The 23,543-nt window shown below is 44.8% G+C and overlaps 1 protein-coding gene across 2 annotated transcripts; it reads left to right on the forward strand.

The window, feature by feature from the left end:
* The first annotated feature begins 10,683 nt into the window (after positions 1-10,683).
* Positions 10,684-21,422, forward strand: LOC118077285 (keratin, type II cytoskeletal 4). 2 transcript variants are annotated; one of them, XM_088661231.1, is made up of 10 exons: positions 10,684-11,339; positions 13,559-13,779; positions 15,203-15,263; positions 15,401-15,496; positions 16,459-16,623; positions 17,874-17,999; positions 18,354-18,574; positions 19,721-19,755; positions 20,781-20,930; positions 20,967-21,215. In XM_088661231.1, exons 1-10 carry the CDS (start codon positions 10,818-10,820, stop codon positions 21,080-21,082), a joined length of 1,713 nt encoding a protein of 570 aa, XP_088517357.1. In that variant the 5' UTR covers positions 10,684-10,817; the 3' UTR covers positions 21,083-21,215. The 2 variants fall into 2 exon arrangements, with proteins under 2 accessions (XP_088517357.1, XP_060128095.2); XM_060272112.2 differs by having other exon boundaries at positions 20,781-21,422.
* Positions 21,423-23,543: the final 2,121 nt, after the last annotated feature.

Genomic DNA, 23,543 nt, shown 5'->3' on the forward strand with positions numbered 1-23,543 from the left:
CAACAGAAAAATAAAACACAGTAATCTATTAAACATTAAAAGCCTCCCTAAACAGGGCTGCCTTCAGATGTCTTCTAAAAGTCTGGTAGTTGTTTTCCTCTTTGACATCTGTTGGGAGGGCGTTCCACAGGGCAGGCACCACCACTGAGAAGGCCCTCTGCCTAGTTCCCTGCAACTTGGCTTCTCACAATGAGGGAACCGCCAGAAGGCCCTCGGTGCTGGACCTCAGTGTCCGGGCAGAATGATGGAGGTGGAGACGCTCCTTCAGGTATACTGGACCGAGGCCATTTGTTGTATGGGGGAAACAACAGTCTTATAACACCTTAAACATTGAAACATACACACCCACTTTGTTTATGCTGCAACAGACTACTAGAAAATGAATATACAAACATGTCCAAAAGTTCTGTGTACATTGGACTGGTGGAAGCTTCTGTCACTCCACTACATCTTGGGAGGGGGGAATGAATGAATGAAGAAAACCAGCACCTTGAGCAGAATACAAGAAACAATAAAAGGCAGCAAAAAAAAAAAAAACCTCAAGTTGTAGATGTCCTCCAGTGATACTGTTTAGGAGAGCAAGTGAAAAAGCAACAACCCCTCAATTAATCTATGCAGGAACTCAAAGCATTCATCCTAAGTAGGTTTACCCATCCGACGGAGAGCTGCTAATGAGGAAATTCCAGAGCCTGGGTGAAAGGGCGGTGTGTCCCATTTCGCTGCTTGAAGCAGAATGGGAAGCCCTGCCCTGCTGCCCTGCCCTGCCTGTGCGTAATGGTGGAGAAGGCTTTGATTTGCATTCACCTACTTGTGAAGACTTTGAATCCGTAGGAATGGAGAGCAAGGCCTGAGTCGGTGATCTAAGAGAGCAAGGAGGTTAATATGGGGGAAATGAAAGGGGGCTTTAGGGTCGCGAGGTCCTAAGGCCATTTGCGCTACCGCAGAATCCTATACATGTCAACCTGCTGAAGTAACGCTTGTTGGCTTTAATGGGAATACTCTACCAGGTACATGTGTATAGGATTGTAGCCTTAGCGTTTCAATAGGTTAGTCCTAGCAACTTGGCTTTTTATCAGTATTAGTTACTTCTGTTTATTTGCATTGCTTGATTTTTTTAAAAAATTGATCTGATCTTATTTATTTTTCTTGTCATTTTATGTTTAATTGGAGCTGTAAGCCTCTTTGAGGGCTAGTGTAGTGGAAAACCAAGATAGACCTCTTATAAACAATGATTTCCAAGCACTGTAGTGTCACCGAAGGCGAAGAGATGCTGAACTCTTGTCTTGAGATTTTTCAAGACAGCAATACCCACTGAGTCTTCTGGCTCCCTTTCAACTGTATGGGCTTATGGAGCCTGAGACTTGGGTATGTTGCAATACTGTAACTACAGGTGTTGGAGCAAATATCTTCTAGTAAGCAGGTTTCGGTTTGCTCTCTTGCAGACTTCCAGTGCCTCCCTTGGTAAGTCACAGAGGGATTAACCTGCAACCTCTAAATGGAAGTAATTACATTTCCTACCTCCACAGTTTGATGACATGATAATTGTATTGAAGAAGACAATGAAGTACTCCATTGCTAAGGGTTTCAGGGAGTGTATAAATGATTATTAAATTTCACAGGTGTGGTGCAAAAAAGAAAGAGATCAATAAAAACAATAACTATGCAAACATAGAGGAAACTCACAGGAGGAATGAATGAACTTTGCCTGAATGAACAGGTTCAAGCTGGCATTTTTTTTGTTGTCGTCTGGGTCACAGAGTGGGAAACATGGAATCTGGAAAGCTGACATTATTTAGTGAGCCAATTGCATTTATTTCAAGAAAGGAAGCAGCCAGGGGTGTTGCTAGGTTCTTGGAGTACAGGCCCTGACATATATTTACATAAAACTGTATAAGTATTGTCATAAATTTTGAGGGGGAAAACTCAAGTCTGGTTCTTCCAGTCAGGGCTTGCTCTGTGCCAGAGGTAGCCAATGTGGGAGCCATCCAGTTGTCACACAACTACAACTCCCATCATCCCTTACCTGTTAATTGTACTCCAGCAACCTTCGCTTCTGAGCTGTGGAGTGCCAACAAGATTTTCCTGGGTATTCTATATATGCATTGGGCCCTTTGTGCTATTCTCAATTTGTTGGCAATGCCTGTATTAAAGTATTGCCCAGTGTTTAACAGATCTCTCCCCTTCTCTCCCTCATTCACACACCCAATCACAATCACCACCCGTATCCACGTCATGGATGCTTTAGCTGTGATTCCTGCATTGCAGGGGGTTTGACTGGATGACCCTGGGGGTCCCTTCCAACTCTATTATTCTATCTGCTTCCTCACTCCATCTATCGGTCTATCTGTATGTACTTAGCTGTCCCCTGTCGCCAGTCAGTACCATCCATACACAATATTCATCAACCACATAATCTGTGCCCCAAATAGAAAGCAAATTAAGAGAGTGGGCGACCGAGGTCTCAATGAGACAGGTGGGGTTGGTCACCCTGTAAGCAAATTTCTAAACAAAGGGGGGAGGGGAAGTGGAGGAGAACCAGGATCCTTTGAATATCCTCTAACAAGTGAAGTGGGTGTTGATTCAGGCAGGAAAAGCTAATTTGTGCCCAGAGACTGGCAACTGAGGCAATTCTGTGTGTCCCACCACATTTTTAATCACAAAAAAGGTTTTCCCCACTCACAATGAGAAGATAGATAGAAAGATTTTGCCACCTGTGTACCTGGCATTCCACTAACAGTGGTTTTTGTGGATAGGCAGCGTTGTTTACCTGACCTCCTGTTGCTGGCATCATTGAGCTTTACTGGGAGGGTGAGGTGGTGTGGAGGTTGGCATGCTGTAATTTCACAGGCTGAGGAAATTTGCTGCTCCTGCCCCTCTCCTTCCCAGGAAGGCACAGCAACTCGGATGATGGGAGGTCAGGCAAATGCACTCCCCTCACCATGCTGACCATGGCAGGCTTCCACTAAACCCTACAGCCCACCAGCTGGTGGAACCCAAGTGCGGGAATTCACTCTAAGCAAAGGGAAGTGAGAAGAAGCTAAAGGATACAAGGAATCATGAAGGATGGACAGTGGTGTTGAGCTTGGAGACAGTTCTGAACACTACACCATTGGAGCTCCAATCTGTGATGCTTAAACCAGTGCATAAGAATGGTTTAGATATCATAATTAACCTATGCACTTTTGGTGTCCCTTTGTAACATTCATGTTGGTATGAGTGGGCGGTTTAAATTAGCCAGGGCCTGTACAATTAACATCTGTATTAGCTGTATTCTTCACTGTAAACATGAAAAAGGGGAAATGGTATCTTGGCTGTTGCCTTGCAACTGTTGGGCAAATATTGAAGAAACAAGAATGATTGATTTATGTTCACAGTCTTTGTTTCACTGGGCTCCTGCTACACCAGAGTGTGCCTTTGAGAAATCACCACATTATGTGCTCATATTCTCAGCGATAGCTCTGCAGGAATGGACCTTGATTCCTCCTTAAAACTCAAGCAAGCACAGTCACTTAGGCCCTTTAAATAGGTCTGCACTCTTTCCTGGTTAATATATTTTGGGGCTGTTCCACTAGAGCAGTGCTGCTGGGAGCCCTTTTTAAGCCTGATGGCCACATCGCTTTGTAGACAATCTTTCAAGGGGCCACATGGTGGGCAGTGACCAGAGACAAAAGTGAGCAGAGCAACGGTTGCAGCTCTTGCCACTATTCAGTAATTGCAGTGTTGTTTTAGTTGGATTGTTTTATCATGCATTTTAATTACGGGTGTTAAATGTTTGTCGTAACAGGTTTTTACACCAATTAGAAGCCTTTTTTCCTTCATTAAGCAACTTAGAAATGGAGCTCCGCTGTACTCTGCGATGCTCATGATAATGACTTAGATATCATAATTAACTAAGGTGTATTTGACGCAGAGAATTTAGAAAGGTTAAATATTAATTCCAGCCACACAAAAGTTAGCGGTTTCTACACAAACACACACACACACCTCCATCCTCTCTGCAGGCAAGCGAGAGGCATTTTCACAGTTGCTGCTTGGCAAATTCCAGCCTTACAAAAGTGCACTGTGTCAGGGGCAGGGGGGAATAGAGCAGGGCTGTTGGGAAGGTGGCCTGGGGAGAGTTCTGGTCTTGGGGTTCCCCACCCCTGCACGAGGGTCTCTGTGGGTTTTGTGGTTTGTCTCTGTTGGTTTTTAGGTTTTAGTATTATTATGACATGCATCTTTTCAAAGGTGTTTATATTGCATTTGGATTCGGATCTTTATGCAAGTTGCAATCTGCTTTGTGGAGCATGGTCTCCAGAAGCAGATCATAAATCCATTAAACAAATACAGTGGAACCTCGGTTTATGAACACATCGGTTTATGAATTTTCGGTTTACGAACACCGCAGACCCATCTGGAACGGATTAATTCACTTTCCATTACTTTCAATGGGAAAGTTCGCTTCAGTTTATGAACGCTTCAGTTTATGAACAGACTTCCGGAACCAATTACACCCATGCTTCGGGTTAAGTACGCTTCAGGTTGAGTACTCCGCAGACCCATCTGGAATGGATTAATCCACTTTCCATTACTTTCAATGGGAAAGTTCGCTTCAGTTTATGAACACTTGAGTTTAAGTACTCCGCAGACCGCCTGGAACAGATTAATTCACTTTCCATTACTTTCAATGGGAAAGTTTGCTTCAGTTTATGAACACTTCAGTTTAATGAACAGACTTCCGGAACCAATTGTGTTCATAAACCGAGGTACCACTGTACAGTCCTTGTTGCTTTAATCCTAGCCCCAGTGCTTTGCAATAGATAGGCTGGCTTTTACTCCAAAGAGTAAGGGACGGTGGAACCCCATGCAGCATAGAATCTTATTTCATCCCCAGGTTATGACTTCTTACACTTCCTCTTTTGCAGTCCAGAGCAAAGTCTGGAGTGTGAGAAACTCCCGAGGAAATGTTTTGTACCTCAGCCCCTTGGGTTTCAACATTTTCTTATATGCCCAATGTTACTCAGTGACTTTATGAAGAAAATCAGGAAACTGGTTTGAGATCTGCTGAGTAAGTGGTTTTTTTAATTCTATTCAAATTTATCTCCTAAGATGTCCCACAAGATACTATCCTTTCCACTGGATGCTTCCCTATCTCTTGCCATTGCACTGATGCAAACTGCAGCTAACACAGTTATGCAGTGGAGAGTGCCATGCCTAACAATTAAAATTATTGGGCAACAGCCTATAAAGTTATATGGCAGACCATTAAAAATGGTAGTATATTCCTTGGGAACTCCCAGCAGTTATGTCTCCAGCTGACCAACCAGGATCTAACAAGACGATTCTATTTTATTTTCACATGGTACGTTGTGCAAGAAGACAGACTGATGGCATCTCCGTCCTTCAATCTCAAAATGGCATAGCTGACAGCCAAGTAGAGCAGTCCTTGCCTTTCCAACGGTAGAAGAGGAACATTTGCGTGTGTTGCTTGCAAAGGATGTATTCTTTGATACACACCTGTAGATCTGGGCTATCTTTGTTTTAGCAATACACCTGCTCAAATGAGCTTTTCTGAGGTTCAACAAGATGTGGTGTATAGAGATTTGGACTCGGACAAGATCTGAATCATAGATTCTGGTTAGCTTAGAGTTCTGGTTAGAACTCTAAGAAGTTCCCTGGGCTACCCTGAGCTGGTCTCTCTTCTTTCCACAGGGTTGCTGAGAGAATAAAATGGAGAAACCTTTTCTCTGAGGGCTTCAGAGGAAGAGTGGGTTATAAATGCAACACATCTTTCTATATTATGCTTGCACTAGCCTACCATCGTACAGTCCCCATTGGAGTATTTGTAGTGCCATATCACCATAGCTGCCAAGTTTTCCCTTTTCTCGCGAGGAAGCCTATTCAGCATAAGGGAAAATCCCTTTAAAAAAGGGATAACTTGGCAGCTATGCATATCACAGACCCGGATTTGCACAAAGTTAGGTTGGGGTAGGGGAACAAAATGGGGGGTGGACACTGAGAGGAGAAAAGTGATTTAAAACAGGATTCCTCAACTTCGGCCCTCCAGATGTTTTGATACTACAATTCCTATCATCCCTGACCACTGGTCCTGTTAACTAGGGATCATGGGAGTTATAGGCCAAAAACACCTGGAGGGTCGAGGTTGAGGAAGCCTGGTTTAAATCAATGAGAGAGGTCTGAAGAGTTTCGGAAGGCAGGAACTGCCACCTTATTGAATTCCTCCCATGGATTTCAGGAGCATTGGACTCCTTTGGATTTTGGCTGCACGATGTAGAAAGCACCCAGAAAAATCATCTTTCCAAGGGCACAAGACACTCTGTTGTGTTTTGACTTTGAATGAAAAAACTAGGGGCTCATCCACATTTCCCCTTATCCCACTGCTTTGCCCTGGGGAAAACCATTCTTGAAGGCTCAATCAGAGCAAACAGCAGTCAGGTTTTCTGCAGTTTGCCATTTGTTCCGATTTAAAGCTAAAGAGTGAATTTTCTCTTGGAAAAGAGTGGTGCAAGGGATAAACCACTCAAGCCCTTGCTTTCTACGTATGGGACCAGTCAAAGTATAGATACGCTGTAGCACTGCACAGTAGGCTGGGTCATAAAAAACTTTTTCCCAGAAATGTTTCCTCCCTTGATCTTATATCAGGCGTATGGTATAAACATAGTCAAATTTCAAATTTGGGACAAATCGGTTAATATTTAGACCCTGCTCCCACAGACTGAAATTTTGCCTCACTACGAGTGATGAAAACATAGGAATTTGACTCATTCATTCTCAGTATGTTAAATTGTGAATTAATAAACATAAATATTAGATTTTATGTAGAGCAATAATAGTTGCGTACTATTATTTTCTGCAATATTTATTTATTTAAGACCCAATCTACTGCACAGGATATCCTTCCAGCAGAGCACAGATCTTGAGAAAGTTTGTGTTTGTGCCTGTATATGTTTTTGTTTTTGAGATGCTGGTTGGGAAGGTTAAGGACAAACTTGACAAGGGGTAATTAAAGCATAAATTAAAATGGAAGCAAGCAATTAGCCTTTTCTCTCTCTCCTTCCTCTCCTTTATGGAGAAATATGCAGCCGCTCAAGAAATGGCAGGTAGTTGAGGTCTCATTGGCCCTGCAGTTTACTGTGTGGCCACACACACACACACACACACACATTAAGAGGAAGGGTCAGAGATCTGGCATCCACCATAAAAATATTGCCAGCAGCACCCCTGTTAGCTGCTCAGAGCCAAATTACATATTTAAACACCGGTAAACCAACCCATGATAGACTCCCCCCCCCTTTATGTCATGAGAAGGTGTGATGGGCAGGGAGGTAGAGGTAGGTGCTTATAATCCTTTCCCTTGGTTGCATCCAGCTAAATTTCATGCAGAGCAGTCCCACTGGACTGAAAGTTAGTCATGGCCATTAAATTCAATGGTTCTGCTCTGAGTAGGACTAAGGTTGACTACAACCCTCTGCTTGTAGCCTCAGACGGCTCTCCAGTCTACCCTGGGTGGGAGGAGTCCAACTGTGTGTGTTAGAGAGAGAGAAACCATGTGGGAAGCAATTTTGAATGGAGAAGCAGAGGGCAAGACAAATCCACAAGGTCTGATTCCTCACGGTGAACCAGGGGCGCTCCTTGTCCCAAACATCCAAAAATCTTATAGCATCTCGAAGACTACCACCTTTATTTTTGCGTGCATTTCTGTGGTGGCAATGAATAAGCCAACCATTCAGGTGTCATCATCACACTCTTGGGCACCTAGGTATGGTCTTTGTGTGGCGATGACCCTCCTTCCCATGAAATAAGACACAAGACACACTGTATAGATTTTAAATGGGCGAAAAGGCCACGACCTTATTGGTTTCGGATGTTGAGCGGTATTAGCTTAGGCATTGGAACCTAACCACTATATCTGACTGCAACCCGTGTGTTGCAGTCTGTGAGAAGTTAACTACCAGCAAGGTGCCCAGTGATGTACAGCTACCGGAACCCCCTCTGGGGCTACCGTTTGGGCGTGCATTACGGCCCTGACCTCCGCAGGCTCAGGACAAGCTCCGCCCCCGGAAACCTTTAACGGAATACTTCTCCACTCTCTGGGCAGATGATGACATAATCTGCCCCGCTTTTATTCATTTATGCAAATTTCCAATGCCTAACCGCCACTCGAGCCTCCTAAGGCTCGCCGCCAATACCCTCACACCCGCAACCGATGTCTTATTCCCCTAATTATATCGCCTAACCAAATGTCATTTCCTAGTGGTGATAGGTGTACCCCGTCATTGCGATAAAGGGCTGCTTCACTGTGTTTTATATCGGGATGCGAGATTATCTGACCCTCTAGCGACAGCACCCTGCGAACCACGGAGGAATTAAGGAGCCTCCTTGTTTTGTTCAGAACATTGGGGGCAGTGCCCATCACGCCAAATGCGCCTCTCCAGCAAAGAGGACCACAGCAACGTCATCCCAGGGAAGGAAACCAACAGCCTCTCAAAGTCCTCAAATATTTTCCATTTCAAGTCCACCGCATTGCTGTAGGCCAAATCATTTCCCCCAATCTGTATGACCAAGACATGGGGGGGGGGGGTCCCAGTGAAGCAGCCCTGTCTTGGACGGCTGGCAGGAGTTCACTCCACCGCATACCCCATCTCGCAATCCATGACACATTGACGCTTTCCGTGAGGGGGAAGTGGGCAAAGAGGCCGAGTTCCCGCCTCCACCCCGTTTAAAAGGAGTGAAGCCCCGCCCCCTGGCCGACCTTACTGGTCGGCCCGGGCGTGACGTAGGCGGGAACTCCCTAGACGCGAGGGGGCTGGCTCCCAGCCCCATCGTGAGAGTACAGTTGGGTCCCGCCCACAACACCACCTCCGTTGGGATGCGGAAGTGGTTTTGTGCCTCTGCTGGGTGATCTGATTTGGGGCAGTAAGCATTTTAGATTAGGGTACAGGGTGTCTATAAGCAAGGACAAGCCTACCATCCAAGGCTTGTCGGGGTGTAATGCCATTGCCTAGACGGGCTGTGGATGATCGGTGACATGTTGGAGTGGTTTTAACTGGGAGGTGCAGGTGAGCCCTGCTGGTGCTCTGTCACCACTTGTCAGCTCTGTCAATCGGAGAATTAAAGCTCCAATTCGACAGCTTTCTGGGCTTATCACAGTGAATGAACTGTAACACTTACCTGAATAAGTGCATTGTGATTCCATGTGAATAGAATTTTCAACAGTTCATATACCATCTGTAATGCTCCCTGACTTGTGATGAGTCAAGTATCACATTGTTCTACCTTTTTTCTCCCTAACATTAGGGATGGGCAAATCTCTCTATGTTAAGTTTCTCTCAGTGTTCAGTCATAAGTGCTGTTTCCCACGTTTCTGCATCAGTTTGAATTTTTTTGTCATAACCCAAATACATTTTTTTCCCCGCATGCAGTTTTGACTGATTTGCCTATTTTGGCAAGTTATTGCCCCAATAGAACGTGCGTTTGTATGCTGTTTTTACTAACTTTTGCATTTATGCACACTTTCCTCCAGTTTATGCATTTTTTGCGCTCATCATTTGGCTGGTAAACTGCACAGCAAAATTCAGAGAAGTTCAAATGTCCAAGGGAGGTTGTGCTTCTGTTCACATATAGTTTCGAGAAGGTAGATTAATCTTTGAATGCAAACTGAAGCAAATCTCCTTCCCATCCTTAAGCCTTTCCCTCCCAGAGTACCTTACACGATAATGTATTGCTGCTTTTTCATTCTCTTAAAGAAGGCAGTTTTTCCTGCATTCCTGCCGTATCCAGGCAGATTGAAGCATATTGGGTTTTGGATTGCTTTTTCAGTGGTTACCACCCATCTTTGTCCCACTTAAATGCGAACTGTGCTGCATTTAAAATGGTAAACTCCTTGGGGCAGAGCCTTTCTGCAAAGTGACATGCACACTGATAGAGCTATATAGATAACTGTGATAAAAGAAAGATGGGATATAACATTTTAAAATAAAGAATAAATGTAGAATGAATAAATGGTTGCTGCGAGTGAGGGGAGAAAAACATCAAGCATGCCACCTTGAGCTCCTTGGAGGAAGAGCTGGATAAAAATGTTAGAAAGCCCACAAGAGGCCTTGCAAGCTACAAGTTCTTTCCTGCTTAGCTGAATATTGTCATTTGTTTGGCGTTTCAAATTGAGGTAGTGTCTTTTTCTCTACCCAACCTCCCGTCCCTTTGAGAAATCTGAAAGTCAGATTTGATGTTGCATTTATTTCCAAGAAGAAATGCCCATATGTGTGGTGCAATTGTGGGTGTGTATTTTTTTTAAATGTGAACTCTGCATGTCAGAAGGTTAATTTTGGAACCCTCTGAAAGGAACCATCTGCCATCGAGTTTCAGAAAAGGGAGTGATGGGGATATCTCAGCCAGGGGATTATTTCCCCTGCAGGGCAAAAGAATGTCAAGGAAACCTGCCATGCCCTGCCATTCAGGCAAGGCTCATAGAGAACGCTAGTTGACAGAAGGGTGATGCAGGTAATCTGGGGTCGCCAGGAGTTCACTGTCAGGCTGCAGGTTCTTCTCCAGCTCTTTGGGGTGTGTTTCAGGGAAGGTCAGTTTCTGGCACAGAGTAAGAGGGAGGGTGCCAAGCACACCTAAGCTCAAGAATACAATATAAAAAAAATGACTACTTTCTTTCCTCCACTCCCCTGTCACCCAGCCAACTCTCCGAACGGATAAAAAGGTAGATTTTCCTCCCTCCTGCCAGAGGGGCTCAGCTTCATTCATTACTGGGAACTCTTCCTTGGAACATCACTGCTTACACTACCAGCAAGACAACCTCTCCTCTAGCCATGTCTCGCCAGTCCTGTGCCCGGAGCATTGGAGGAGGGTTTCCGAACAAGGGTTTCAGTTCCAGCTCTGTCTGCTTTGGGGGTGGAAACAAAGTCAGCTTCAACACTGCTTCCATGTCCCGTGGATGTTCTGTCCGTAGCGGAGGCGGAGGCGGAGGCTTTGGCAGCAGGAGCCTGCATAACATGGGGGGCAGCAAGAGAATCTCCTTTGGTGGATATGGTGGCGGTGGCTTTGGCGGGGGTCTCAGTGGCGCCTGTGGCCAAGGGGGTGGGGGCTTTGGAGCTGGTGGTGGCCTTGGTGGTGGCCTTGGCGGTGGCTTTGGCGGTGCAAGTTTCCCTGGACTTGCAATCTGCCCTCCATTCCCAGGATGCCCACCTGGAGGCATCAAAGAGGTGACCATCAACCAGCACCTCCTGCAGCCCCTCCACCTGGAGATAGACCCGGAGATCCAAAAAGTGAGGACAGAAGAAAGGGAGCAGATCAAGACCCTCAACAACAAGTTTGCCTCCTTCATCGACAAGGTGAAATGATTTTAGAGAGCATCTAACTTGCATGTAGCTCCAAGACTTTCTCTTTCTCTTTCCTTTTTGTTTTTCAGTATGAAGGCCTTTTGTCTTGTGTATTGTGTCTATCAGATCTGGTCTGATTTGTATTTTTTAAAACAATAACAATGAATTTCAAGGCTGAAAAATGATGAAGCCATTTAAAAAGTGTTGGTTTGCCAGTTTTGTTATGATTCTTTCTAATTTGCCTTGTTACAAAATCTCAAATCAAGAGGTTTTATATTTAACTTGCATACTTCATGGAGGTGTGGTCAAATGTGAGTCCCCAAGGGTATGCCAGTCCTGATTCTCTTAAAAATCTGTACCAAAGTAATTGCCATGGCTCCCTACAAAGGATTCTGGTTACTGCAGTTTGGTGAAGCAGATGCTTATTCTCAGAGAGCCTTCCCCATTACAGAACTATACTTCTCAGGATGCCCTAGGCCAGGGTATGACCTGACTGTTAAACCTGTGCAAGTATGTACTATTGACATGCCCATTTGCATAATGTTGTCAGTACTAATCAATAAGCAGTGAAATATAACCTGGGGAAAGGTGGGCATACGTCGTCGTCCCCCGGACAATCCTGGACCAATACCCAGAAACTACCATGTTGATCCTGTAGTGACCCTTCTCTAACATACAGATAGGAAAGGGGAGAAGCTATTTTGAATCCCACTAAACTGAGGGTGTTAGATGTGCATTGAATGTACAGCTGACCTGCATCATACGTGCATCGGTGATGCAACAAATCCTTGTGCCTTCTTCTTTCCTTTTCTGGTCTTCTCCTCATTGCATCCCTCAGCCACCTATTGTGACTCAAGGGTCTTGGGGAGCCTTAAAAAGTAGTGGCTGCAGTACAGAACATGCAACTGGAAGGTCTCCCTGCTTGTGGGAAATGCAAAGGAAACTCTAGAATGATGGAAGGAGATGCATAAGTGGTTTTAGGAGAACTTATGGGTGTGGTTTTCTGGCAAAGCAACATCAGCAGGCAAGTTTGGACTAATGACCATGTCCAGTACAGTCATACTTCAGTTTAAGTACGCTTCAGTTTGAGTACTTTCAGTTTAAGTACTCTGCGGACCCATCTGGAACAGATTAATCCACTTTCCATTACTTTCAATGGGAAAGTTCACTTCAGGTTAAGTACGCTTCAGGTTAAGTATGGACTTCCAGAACCAATTACACTCATATTTTGAGTTAAGTACGCTTCAGGTTGAGTACTCCACGGACCCGTCTGGAACTGATTAATCCACTTTCCATTACTTTCAATGGGAAAGTTTGCTTCAGGTTAAGTACGCTTCAGGTTAAGTACAGACTTCCGGAACCAATTGTGTACTTAAACCGAGGTACCACTGTACTCCATAAGAGGACACAGGTCAAAATCCAGCACCTGTTGCTGTGGTTTCAGTTATCCAGGAGTTGAGCAATGTGAAGATTACCCGGATGCTTTTAAAAGCCCAGAAGGTGATGGTCACACCCTCATCATGATTTGCTGTATGCAAGCACATCATGCTTGCTGTATGTGCATCCATTGATTCTGCATTATCCCAAAGTTAAAAAAGCTAGCTTGTTCTTCTGGTTAAAGATATGCTAAAACAGCTTGACTTGTTTCCTATAATATATTACCTACATTTCAAAATTAAGCTTAACCAACTGCAACCTTTGAAATAGCAGGATGTGCATTATACCACTGCCAACCTTGGACAACCTGGTTCCTTCCAGATGTCCTGGACTACAACTCCCAGGACATCTGGGTGGGAGTATTAATTTAGAGCATCTGGAGGATATCAGCTTGGTGATGGCTTCTCTACACATGCACATATTATGTTAATACACAGCAGTCCCTTCTGACACTGTTGGTTAGAGCATGGTGCTGATAATGCCAAGGTTGCAGGTTCAATCCCCGTATGGGACAGCTGCAGTTGGACTAGATGGTCCTCAGGGTTCCTTCCAGCTCTACAATTCTATGATTCTTTTATTTAACTTCAAAGAAGCAGAGAAGAGAAAGCTTGCTCTATAGAAATTCACATTAGCATCATTTTTTAAAAAAGGAACCCCAAACTCTTCAAAAAACCAAAAACAGGGACAGAACAGGAATAGCGATTTACCCCAGGAACTGCCCTCCCCTTTAAAGGCAATTAGAGTACATTAAAATAACCCTTTCTTTCTCTACCCTTATTCTTTGTTTGGTTCAGGTCCGTTTCCTAGAGCAGCAGAATAAGGTTCTTGAGACCAAATGGAAACTCTTACAAGAGCAGGGCCAAGGGACTGGCATTGGTCAAAAGAATCTTGATCAGTTCTTTGAGGCTTATATCAACAACCTCAGGAAGCAGCTTGAGTGTCTTCAGAATGAGAGGAGAGGCCTGGAATCAGAGCTGAAGAACTTCCAAGATCTTGTGGAGGATTACAAGAACAAGTAAGGGATTATAGAATCAAAATAATTGGGTATCAATAAATGATCTTCCCCGCCGGTGCAATTGAGGGTGGATGGGCCAGGCCAGGACCAGACTACCTATTTGAAAAACCAGACAAGGCCTTTTGATGATGCTAGGATGACAGAAAATAGAAATATTAACTATTTATTTATTTAAAATAAAAGCATATATACCCACAATTAGACAGAAGGCCTCAGATGTGTGTGTGTGTTTGGTTTGCCTCTTAGCTTGGGCACTCAACACTGAATGTTCAGTGCCAGTAAGAAGTCACAATTTAATTGTGGCATCATGCCTCTGGTGGGACCTAACTTCCTCTTGAATTTGAATTCAACCCTGGTAGAAATTTGATGGATTTGGAAAGGGATTATTCTATTTTATGCTCTCAAATCCTCTGTGAGACTGTCCCTAGAGCATTCATTCAAGCTCATGTGATTGTATCTTTTTGGGGCTCTTTGCACCTTTATAATTATTGCAGCTAAGGTGAAAAACTATGGCTGACTTCCAATAACTCCTAACGTTGAAATATATGATTTTACAAATTGTTTTGCTTTTCATTGCTCAAGACCCAATGAAGTCCAGTAACATGATTACACTACACTATAATTGGGTAGGGAATACCGTGGGCTTCAGATGTTGTAAACTAGAACCTCCATATTCCCTAACCATTGGCCATGCTAGCTGAGGCTGATGGGAACTGTAGTTCAAAAAATCAGGAGGGCACCACACTGGCTATGTCTGCTGTAAATCCTAGCAAAAATGGTGACCCACAGCTTGAATTCTGACAAACAGATCCATTGGGAAGCCCTAAGGTATGCATTTGGTGGCACTTGAAAATAGGTACTGTAAATTAATAAACTCTTGAGCCAGGAAAGTATGTTGTAAATCAGGGTGGTGTTCAACAGAATCTTTGTTTGCTTGATGCCAAAGAATGTAGAATGCCTCTTGGCAGAGGACAGTGTCAGAAGAATGGGAACAATGAAGAATGTTCTATGAGTTATAAACCTTAGGATATCAAGTAACCCGCAAAATTGGGAATTGGTCATTCCCCATCACTTGCAGGCCAAGCAATTTCACAAGGCCTTTGATTGTTAAGAAAATCTAGAAAGAAGAAGGCAGGGCTAGATGTCCTTTGCTCAACCCCAACCCCACCTGATCTAGATTTTCTATAAAGAAAAGTCCGGACCAAACAATGCTGTGGAATAAAAAAAAAGCAATATTTCACATATTACTTCTATTTTATTATTTTCTGCTGCATCCAAGATTTCAGGTTCTTAAAAGAAATCGGACCTTTTTTTTTTACTAGAAATTGGGGAGTGTAGATAGATGTTGGAAAAGACACACAAAATTGTGCAAATAGAAAAGCCAAAGTATTTATACCTGATGTTCTCTCTTTGCATTGACCAGATATGAGGAAGAAATTAACAAGCGCACGGCAGCAGAGAATGACTTTGTGCTCTTGAAAAAGGTAAGTGTCCCACTCTTCCCAGCTCCTTTGCAGTGGCTTGGAGGTGCAAGGTGTGTGTGTGTGTGTGTGTGTGTGTGTGTGTGTTTGTCTCCATCATTGTGTGCGAAACACGAACGTCTCTTTGTCCTTTCCTTCAGGATGTGGATGCTGCTTACATGAACAAAGTAGAATTGCAGGCGAAACTGGACTCCTTGACAGATGAAATCAACTTCTTGAGATGCCTGTACGAAGCTGTAAGTAGTCTTGCTGAGTTTTTGTGGCCTCCTGGGAGAACACTAGAGTGATGCGAATTTTGGGGCTCTTGATTTATAGCAGGGAAGTGGGATGGAATGCTGGGTGGAGTTAAGAGTGAGTGACAGGTAGAGAGTCATTTGGGAAATGACAGTTGGAGGAAGAGATACGGAAGTGAGGGATGGAGATTAGAGAGGTAATGGAAGCATATGTATAAGAGTTGGGATTGCTGTTATGCTACTCTAAAGTTAGGCTACTCTAAAATGTTAGATTAGGAAGTTATTCTGTGTCTGATGACTACCTGTTTTGGGTGTCACATTGCTTAATTACGTTTTAGGGGTGTGCACAGGCCCTAAGTTTCCCCTTCTACCTGTGCCCTTGTAAAAAATCCACTCTGCTTTGAGTCCCTCTGTGCTGTCGCCGCTTCGATCTGTAATTCATCTTCTGAGCTGCTGGCTAAAATGAAGCTCACAGTTTTCCCATTCACTATAATGGGAACTCTTTTATGCCCTTCATTGTTCTGCAGAAGGTTCAAAAGTGCATTGCATCCTCTCCATAAGACATCCTTGCAATGCATAAATCCACATGCACGCAACATCATCTGCTGTTATGACAGCAACTTGACTACTATAGTACTGTATATTATAACAGCTAATTTTCATGTCCAACTTTTGGGATGCCAGAAAGTTCTACGCATAGCTTTTAGAAGGACAGACCTTTTGCAGGTGTGCCAATATGGACTACCACAGCCATTAGTCACTTTTAGAAAAAAATAATAATAGACAAATGCCTCTACCAAGGGGAGAGGTAAGTTATAAATCAACATTTATGGTGAAAAAACATGATGTGACCATGGCGCTGTCTACATATTTATTGATTCATTTAAGGTAGATGTACTCTACACATTAGCCAAATGAACACCCATGGCAGCTTACAAAAATCAGTAAATCGATTTCTTTGGCAGGAATTGAGCCAGATGCAGCAGACTGTTTCTGACACCTCAGTTGTCCTCCAAATGGACAACAACCGGAATCTGGATTTGGACAGCATCATTGCAGAGGTCAAAGCTCAGTATGAGGAAATTGCTCAGAAAAGCCGAGCAGAAGCAGAGTCTTGGTACCAGTGCAAGGTGAGTTCTCAGGCCTATCAAGCCTTGCCAGTCTCAAATGACCTCCTTGAGCAAAAACCAAATCCAAACAAACAAAGAGACTCTTGTTGTTCATTAGTGGCAAAGGCCAAATGCACACAAGGCAATGTATTAAACTAGGAGTTATCCGACTTCAGCGCCGTGTGCTTTGCTTTATTTTACAGTAACTATAGAATTGCCATGGTTTCCCAATATGTTTTACATTTGCAAAGCAAGAGCGCGGGTTCAATATCTCTTGCCAGTTGAGCCATAACAACCCTGAATGAAGTGGTCCTGAGTATGCTTATGAACATACAATGTCTTCTTCTTTGGTGATCACTTGTAGCCAAGTAAGAATGTCTTCCATGAACAAGGTTTTTAACAATGAGTCCGTAAGTGACTGTGGAGGCCAGTTCTGGATCTACACGTCCTTCCACAGTGGGGATGTTGGGTTCCGCAGTTGATCACGGTGTGGATTTGCCAAGTGTGCCTTCCTCTTAGCACATTTCTCCCTTGCGTCCTGAGTTTGAGGGTCTTCAAAGCCCCTTACACCTTTGGTAAAGGCTGTCTCCAATCGGAGTGCTCGCAGTCAAATGTTTCCCAATTTGCTGGAACAGACTAAGGCCACACAATCCAGCATTATTTACAAAGAAGCCCAGCAAACAGCAGTTGCAACATAGGAAGCTCCCTTATACTTGCTCTGACCATTGGCTCATCTGATTGAGTATTATCTATACAGAGTGGCAGCGACTCTCTCAGGCTTACAGCAGGGGTGGAGAACTTGTGGCTCTCCAGATGCTATTGGACTCCAACTTTCACGAGACCCAGCCAGCAGAGCCAGTGCTGTAGTCAAACAACATTTGGATGGTCACAGGTTCCCCACGCCTGGTTCATAGACTTCCCCAGCCCTAAATGTAGATCCTGGGATTGAACTTAGGGACCTTCCATATCCAAAGTATATGTTCTACCACTGAGCTATTGCCCTTCCCCAAGGTGCTATGTTGTCCACTGGAAACTGGCTAGTAATCTACCAGTATTGCTTCAAAATCACTTGTAGGTAAGCTTTTAATCAGGCTAGTCCACCAAGCACTGCAAAAAAACACTCCTTTTTTTGGGAGGGGGGAGACAACCTTGGAAGGATGTCAGAGGGTTTGGCAGAACCTGAGCCATTGCTCAACTGGGTTTTTGTTCGAAGAAGATTTATCTTCTTTGACATAACACAATTTAACCCCTTTCTTCTTTCTATATACCAGTACGAGGAGCTGCAGCAAACAGCTGGGAAACACGGTGACAGTCTCCGTGACACCAAGGCCGAGATCTCTGAACTGAACCGGATGATTCAGAGGATACGATCTGAAATAGAGAATGTGAAGAAGCAGGTAGGCTGGAGGAATATATGCAAGATTAGCCCAAGGGTGGGGGGGCAGAGATTTTTATTGGAATTTCACAATCTGGTCATCTTTAGTCCTGTGCTGTTGCCTGAACTGCAGCAATTCATTTAGTAACACAACTAACGGCAAGCCAAGAGATATCAGGCTGAAGTAGGATGGCCTCTTTGATTGGATGTTACCTCCTGACCTTGCACTTCAAAATAAAAATAAAAAAGGCACTCACAAATGGTTCCCAGTGAATGTAGGGGGCTGCTGCATCCAGGAGGAATGGTGCTGCTGGTATTAAAAATAAAAATGATATTTCAATAATCAGTTTTTTTGAATGTATCTCTTGCCTTTCAGTGTGAGAAGCTGCAGGCTTCCATTGCAGAAGCTGAGGAACGTGGTGAGCTGGCCCTCAAGGACGCCAGGGACAAATTGAATGAACTGGAGGGGGCCCTGCAGAAGGCCAAGGAAGAAATGACCCGTCTCTTGAGGGAGTACCAGGAGCTGATGAATGTCAAGCTGGCACTTGATATTGAAATTGCCACCTACAGGAAATTGCTGGAAGGAGAGGAGAGCAGGTGAGTGTGATGCACAGGAAGGAGATGCGTATTTGGGCTTTGCCGAAGAGAAGACAAAAAAAGAAAGAAAATCAAACTGGAGCTTCCTCTTGGGGGCAGGGGGGCGGGGAGGGAAGGCCATGAAATGTTTGACTGAGTCTCCAGCAGTTAAATTCTAAAAAGGTGAGGTGCCAAGACTGAAGCCCACTAGGCCTGTCCACAAGATCAGAAATGTAAGGGTGGGCATTGCAATGTATACCCATTGGCGAGGAACATAGGTGCCACAAGTTCTGGATTGAAAGATCCAGGATCAGCAGCGCCGCAGCACTGGAAGTTGCTTCTACGCACTTCCGGACATGGATATAAGCGACTTCCGATGCCGCTGTGCCCATTTCCAAAACGTCCGCAACTCCAGAAGTCGCTTCTACGCATTTCCGGACATGCGTAGAAGCGACTCCTGGCACTGCAGACATTTTGGAAATGGGCACAGCGGCATTGGAAGTCGCTTCCATGCATGTCCGGAAGTGCGTAGAAGCGACTTCCGGTGCCGGCGTGGCACCAGAAGAACATGGCAGGAGCTCTGTAATCCGGGGGGAATACAGGGTATTTTGCCATTCGGGACACCTGCGGGAAATGGTAAGAAAATACGGGGGTTTCCCGGGGAAAACGGGGTACTTGGCAGCTATGGCGAGGAAAGCATGTACTGCAGTGATGGGGGATTGTAGGATCTACAAACGTTGCTGGGCTACAACTCCCACCATCCCTGATGGTTCTCCATGCTGAGAACTGTAGTCCAGCAACATCTGGAGGGCCATTGTTTGCCCATCCCTGTGGTACTGCATTACAGTGGTACCTCGGGTTAAGAACTTAATTTGTTCTGGAGGTCCGTTCTTAACCTGAAACTGTTCTTAACCTGAGGTACCACTTTAGCTAATGGGGCCTCCTCCTGCTGCCGCACCTCCGCCGCACGATTTCTGTTCTCATCCCGAAGCAAAGTTCTTAACCCGAGGTACTATTTCTGGGTTAGCGGAGTCTGTAACCTGAAGCGCCTGTAACCTGAAGCGTCTGTAACCCGAGGTACCACTGTATTGTTCAGTATTTTGTGTATGAATGCCCAATTGGATCTCATCTCTTGCCTAAACACCAGGTTTTTCCTCTCCTTCACAGGATGTCTGGAGAGTGTCAGAGCACCGTGAGCATCTGTAAGTAGTGACTCTGTACTCAACTTTTAAAATTAGTGGCACTATCCTATAACCAGCTGCTCTGGAAAATGGCATGCGCTGGCACCACTGTGTCTTGATGTGGTTTTGACAACAGTAGTCATAGTAAATATGCACCAAGCTCTTAAGCACCGTAAATATGGACATAGAAGGAAAGTTGTGGAGGCAGAATGTGGAATCAGGGCTGTGGAAGATCCCCCCTTGCACTATCCTGAACACCACCACAAATGCAACTGTGTTGGTGAAACTCCAGTGTGCTGTAGCAACATGCCAGAAGGAGGTTGAAACTCAAGAAAGTCAGGGATGATGGGAGTTGTTGTCCAACAACACCTGGAGAGCCACAGGTTCCCTGTCCCTGATTTTAAATGTTACAAAAATACCATGTGGGAACAACTTTTGTATGTGATGCTGGGTTTGCATTGCTTCATGCTCATGGGTTGATAACATTTGTAACTCATTCAAAGCAAGCCAATAAACTTCATGGCTGAATAGGGATCGTTTGGAACCCAGCATCCCTTTAGTGCAAGGATGGAGAACTTGTGGCCCTCCAGCTGCTGCTGGACTGTAACGCCCATCATTCTTGACCATTGGCCATGCAGGCAAGGACTGATGGGATCTGGAGTTCAGCAACATTTGGAAGGCCACAGGTTCCCTGCTTTAGTTCGAGTTCAGTGCTTAAGCCCTTACATGCCACACACTTTCTCAAATGACTCTCATTACATGGATGACTCCTTGGCCCTGGAAGTTTCACTTGTCTTATTTTAAGATGCAAAGTAGCTGGAAGTTCTTTCTTTCCCTTTCTTTCTTTCTTTTACAACGACTTGCCATCTCTTCAGGCAATGGCTTGCATGCTCCACTGGTGCATTCCTGGGACAGAATGCCCTGGGACAGAGACAAAGTAGCGCCACCCCCATGCTCAGTGCTAGAGAACTACATTCCAGGCATTAATTGGCCTTATTAGTCCATAAAACCACCGCAATGCTAACCATGCTTGTGTTCCTTTCCAGCTATGGTTGGCTCCTCCTCTACTACTTCTGGCGGTGGATATGGTGGCGGATTTGGAGGTGGATTTGGAGGTGGAATGTGCTATGGAGGAGGATCTGGTGGCCTTGGTGGATTCAGCTCTGGAAGCGGAAGAGGTGTTTGCAGCATAGGAGGTGGAGGAGCTTGCTCTGTCGGCGGAGGATACGGAGGAGGAGGAGCTTGCTCTGTCGGCGGAGGATATGGAGGAGGATATAGTTCCGGAGGCACCATTGTGAAAAAAACCACCACATCCTCTCATTCCATCAAGTCTTCAAGCAGGAAATAAGAAGCAACAGGTGCAGGGATGACAACATCAGCATGGATGAAAGAACCGTTTTTCTGAAGACTTCTGCAAAGCCACCCTGAACAGAATCTTGGCGCCTTTCAGAAAAAATGGACTGTGCCCCTTATGGCCATTATGGCTGCTCTTCCAGGATATTTTTTAAGTCTTGCATTGTTTGGGTGGGATACAGACTCAATTAGCTGAACTTCAGTACCATTGAGTTCTGTGAGACCTGTCATTGCTAACTTGTCTCATTTATGTCAGTGGGACCTTAGTTCATCTAACGTAGTCGGTATCCAACCCAACCCAAACTTAGTCTGTAGCCCACCCTTTGTTGTTGACACATTTCATGCCCCTAACATAATTAGGTCTAGTCAACAGATGTGTAATATGCGAAGGCTGTGTTTGCATGAACAAGGGCAAACAGTATTAGGTAGTTCTATAGAGGTTATTCTAGGCAATGTGTGTATTGTCTTTGCACCATTCACACATCTTTTATGTAGAGCAGCACCCTCTGTCCTAGATAGCCCAGAATTCTCACTGGCTGTGCTTCAACTGAGGATACACTTTTATCTCTTTGGTGGATTGAAACACCGGGGGCAGGCTTCACTCTGGATAGGTACGGTTCACACGAGAAAACAATTCTAGGAGTCAGGTTATTTGAGTCTCATAACGTTTAAAGAGTACTGCTGTTTTGTCTACATTCTAACTCCTCTGAATGAAACCTGATGGAGAAAGAATGTGAATTACATCAAAAACTGCTTATGTGAGCACAGCCTTCATGTTTTGCTCATTCAATCAAATCAGTGCTATTTTTCTAGAAAAAAGAGGTGCTGGAACTCACCACAAGCACCTCCCTCATTCTCTTAAATGGCAATGGCGCCCACCTGAGAGGTGCCAGAACTGAGTTCTGGAGAGTTCTGGCTGGAAAAAAAAAGCCCTGATACAAATGAATATCTTTCCAGCTACTCTCCTGTGATTACCTGCCTGTGGTTTTGCTGAGTAATAATGGTTACTTACTTAAATGAATATGCAAAATACCAGCAGCTAAAAGGTAGGGGCATGTGATCTTGCCAAAGTCACACTCCTTTAAGTCCCATTGACTCCAATGAGAGAGCTTAAGCAGAGGCTTAAGTCATTCCTATTGAAAGCAAGACGGCTTATCCAGATTTAACTTTAGCCGCTTTGTGCTCCACATTCTGTCTTTCTTTTTGTAATGGTCTTGAAAATCTTTTTGTTTTGGTGGTGATTCCTTTTCTCTCGCGTGTGATCACTTGCAGCTCATTAAACTCTAAGTGAAGAGAACAATGGTGTCTTCTGGATTTTTGCCAAGAGCTTTTATGCTGGGATAATAATCATGAAAGCCTTATGATGGAGGATAAGGCTATCAATGACTACAGTGGTGCCTTGACCATAGCTGCCAAGTTTTCCCTTTTCTCACGAGGAAGCCTATTCAGCATAAGGGAAAATCCCTTTTAAAAAGGGATAACTTGGCAGCTATGGCCTTGACTTACGAAGACGATCCATTCCGCGGCGCTCTTCATAAGTCGAAGCCTTTGGTTGTTGAAGTGCCCATTGTACGCATGCGTGAAGCGCAATTTTGCGCATGCACAGAATGGGCGCGTGGCAAAAAGACTTCCAGGTTTGCTGACTTCATAAGTCGAAACCTTTGAAAGTCGAGGCATTCGTATGTCGAGGTACCACTGTAGTAGCCATGAAGACTCTCTTCTGCCTCCATTGTGAGAGATAATGTGTCTCTATATACCAGTAAGTGGCAATTACAAGAGAGGAAAGTGTTCTTGCACTCAGGTCCCATAAGCAACTGTGAGAACAGTCCCTCTCTCTCTGTGTGTGTCTCCATTCTGCGCTGAAACAGAATATGGGGTTGGGGTCCATTCCCATTGCAGGTGTGAACTTCACAGCCAAAACTTCCAGTAACAGGCCAAGAAAGGCAGAGGGAGGTGGAGAAAGGGCTTTAGAGGAGGATGGCAGAATGGGAGGCTTTGGAGAAGGAGGAGGAGGAGGAGAGTTTGGATTGGATATTCCGCTTTATCACTACCCTAAGGAGTCTCAAAGCGCGGCTAACATTCTCATTTCCCTTCCTCCCCCACAACAAACACTCTGTGAGGTGAGTGAGGCTGAGAGACTTCAGAGAAGTGTGACTAGCCCAAGGTAACCCAGCAGCTGCATGTGGAGGAGCGGGGAAGCAAACCTGGTTCACCAGATTACGAGTCTACCGCTCTAAACCACTACACCACACTGGCTCTGGAGGGAGAGGGCAGGGAAGTGGAGGCAGATGTAAAACTGGGAGGGCAGGCAAGGAATTGATGGTGGAGGGGACGGGGCAAGATAGACTGAAAGGGACTGACACATGGCTCAGAGCTTGACAACTGGAGCATCCTCTAATCTGGAGTATATATAGACCACAAGCATTGGACCTGGGCCTGTCTGTGACTCCAGATTC

The sequence above is a fragment of the Zootoca vivipara genome, chromosome 2 (assembly GCF_965207765.1).
Source record: "Zootoca vivipara chromosome 2, rZooViv2.hap1.1, whole genome shotgun sequence".
Classification (NCBI taxonomy): Eukaryota; Metazoa; Chordata; class Lepidosauria; order Squamata; family Lacertidae; genus Zootoca; species Zootoca vivipara.

Coding starts and splice junctions, on each gene's coding strand:
- LOC118077285 (XM_060272112.2), top strand. CDS start 10,818: ATGTCTCGCCAGTCCTGTGCCCGGAGCATTGGAGGAGGGTTTCCGAAC. Junction 15,497..16,458: donor TGAGATGCCTGTACGAAGCT/GTAAGTAGTCTT, acceptor TTTCTTTGGCAG/GAATTGAGCCAGATGCAGCA. Junction 18,575..19,720: donor CTGGAAGGAGAGGAGAGCAG/GTGAGTGTGATG, acceptor TCTCCTTCACAG/GATGTCTGGAGAGTGTCAGA.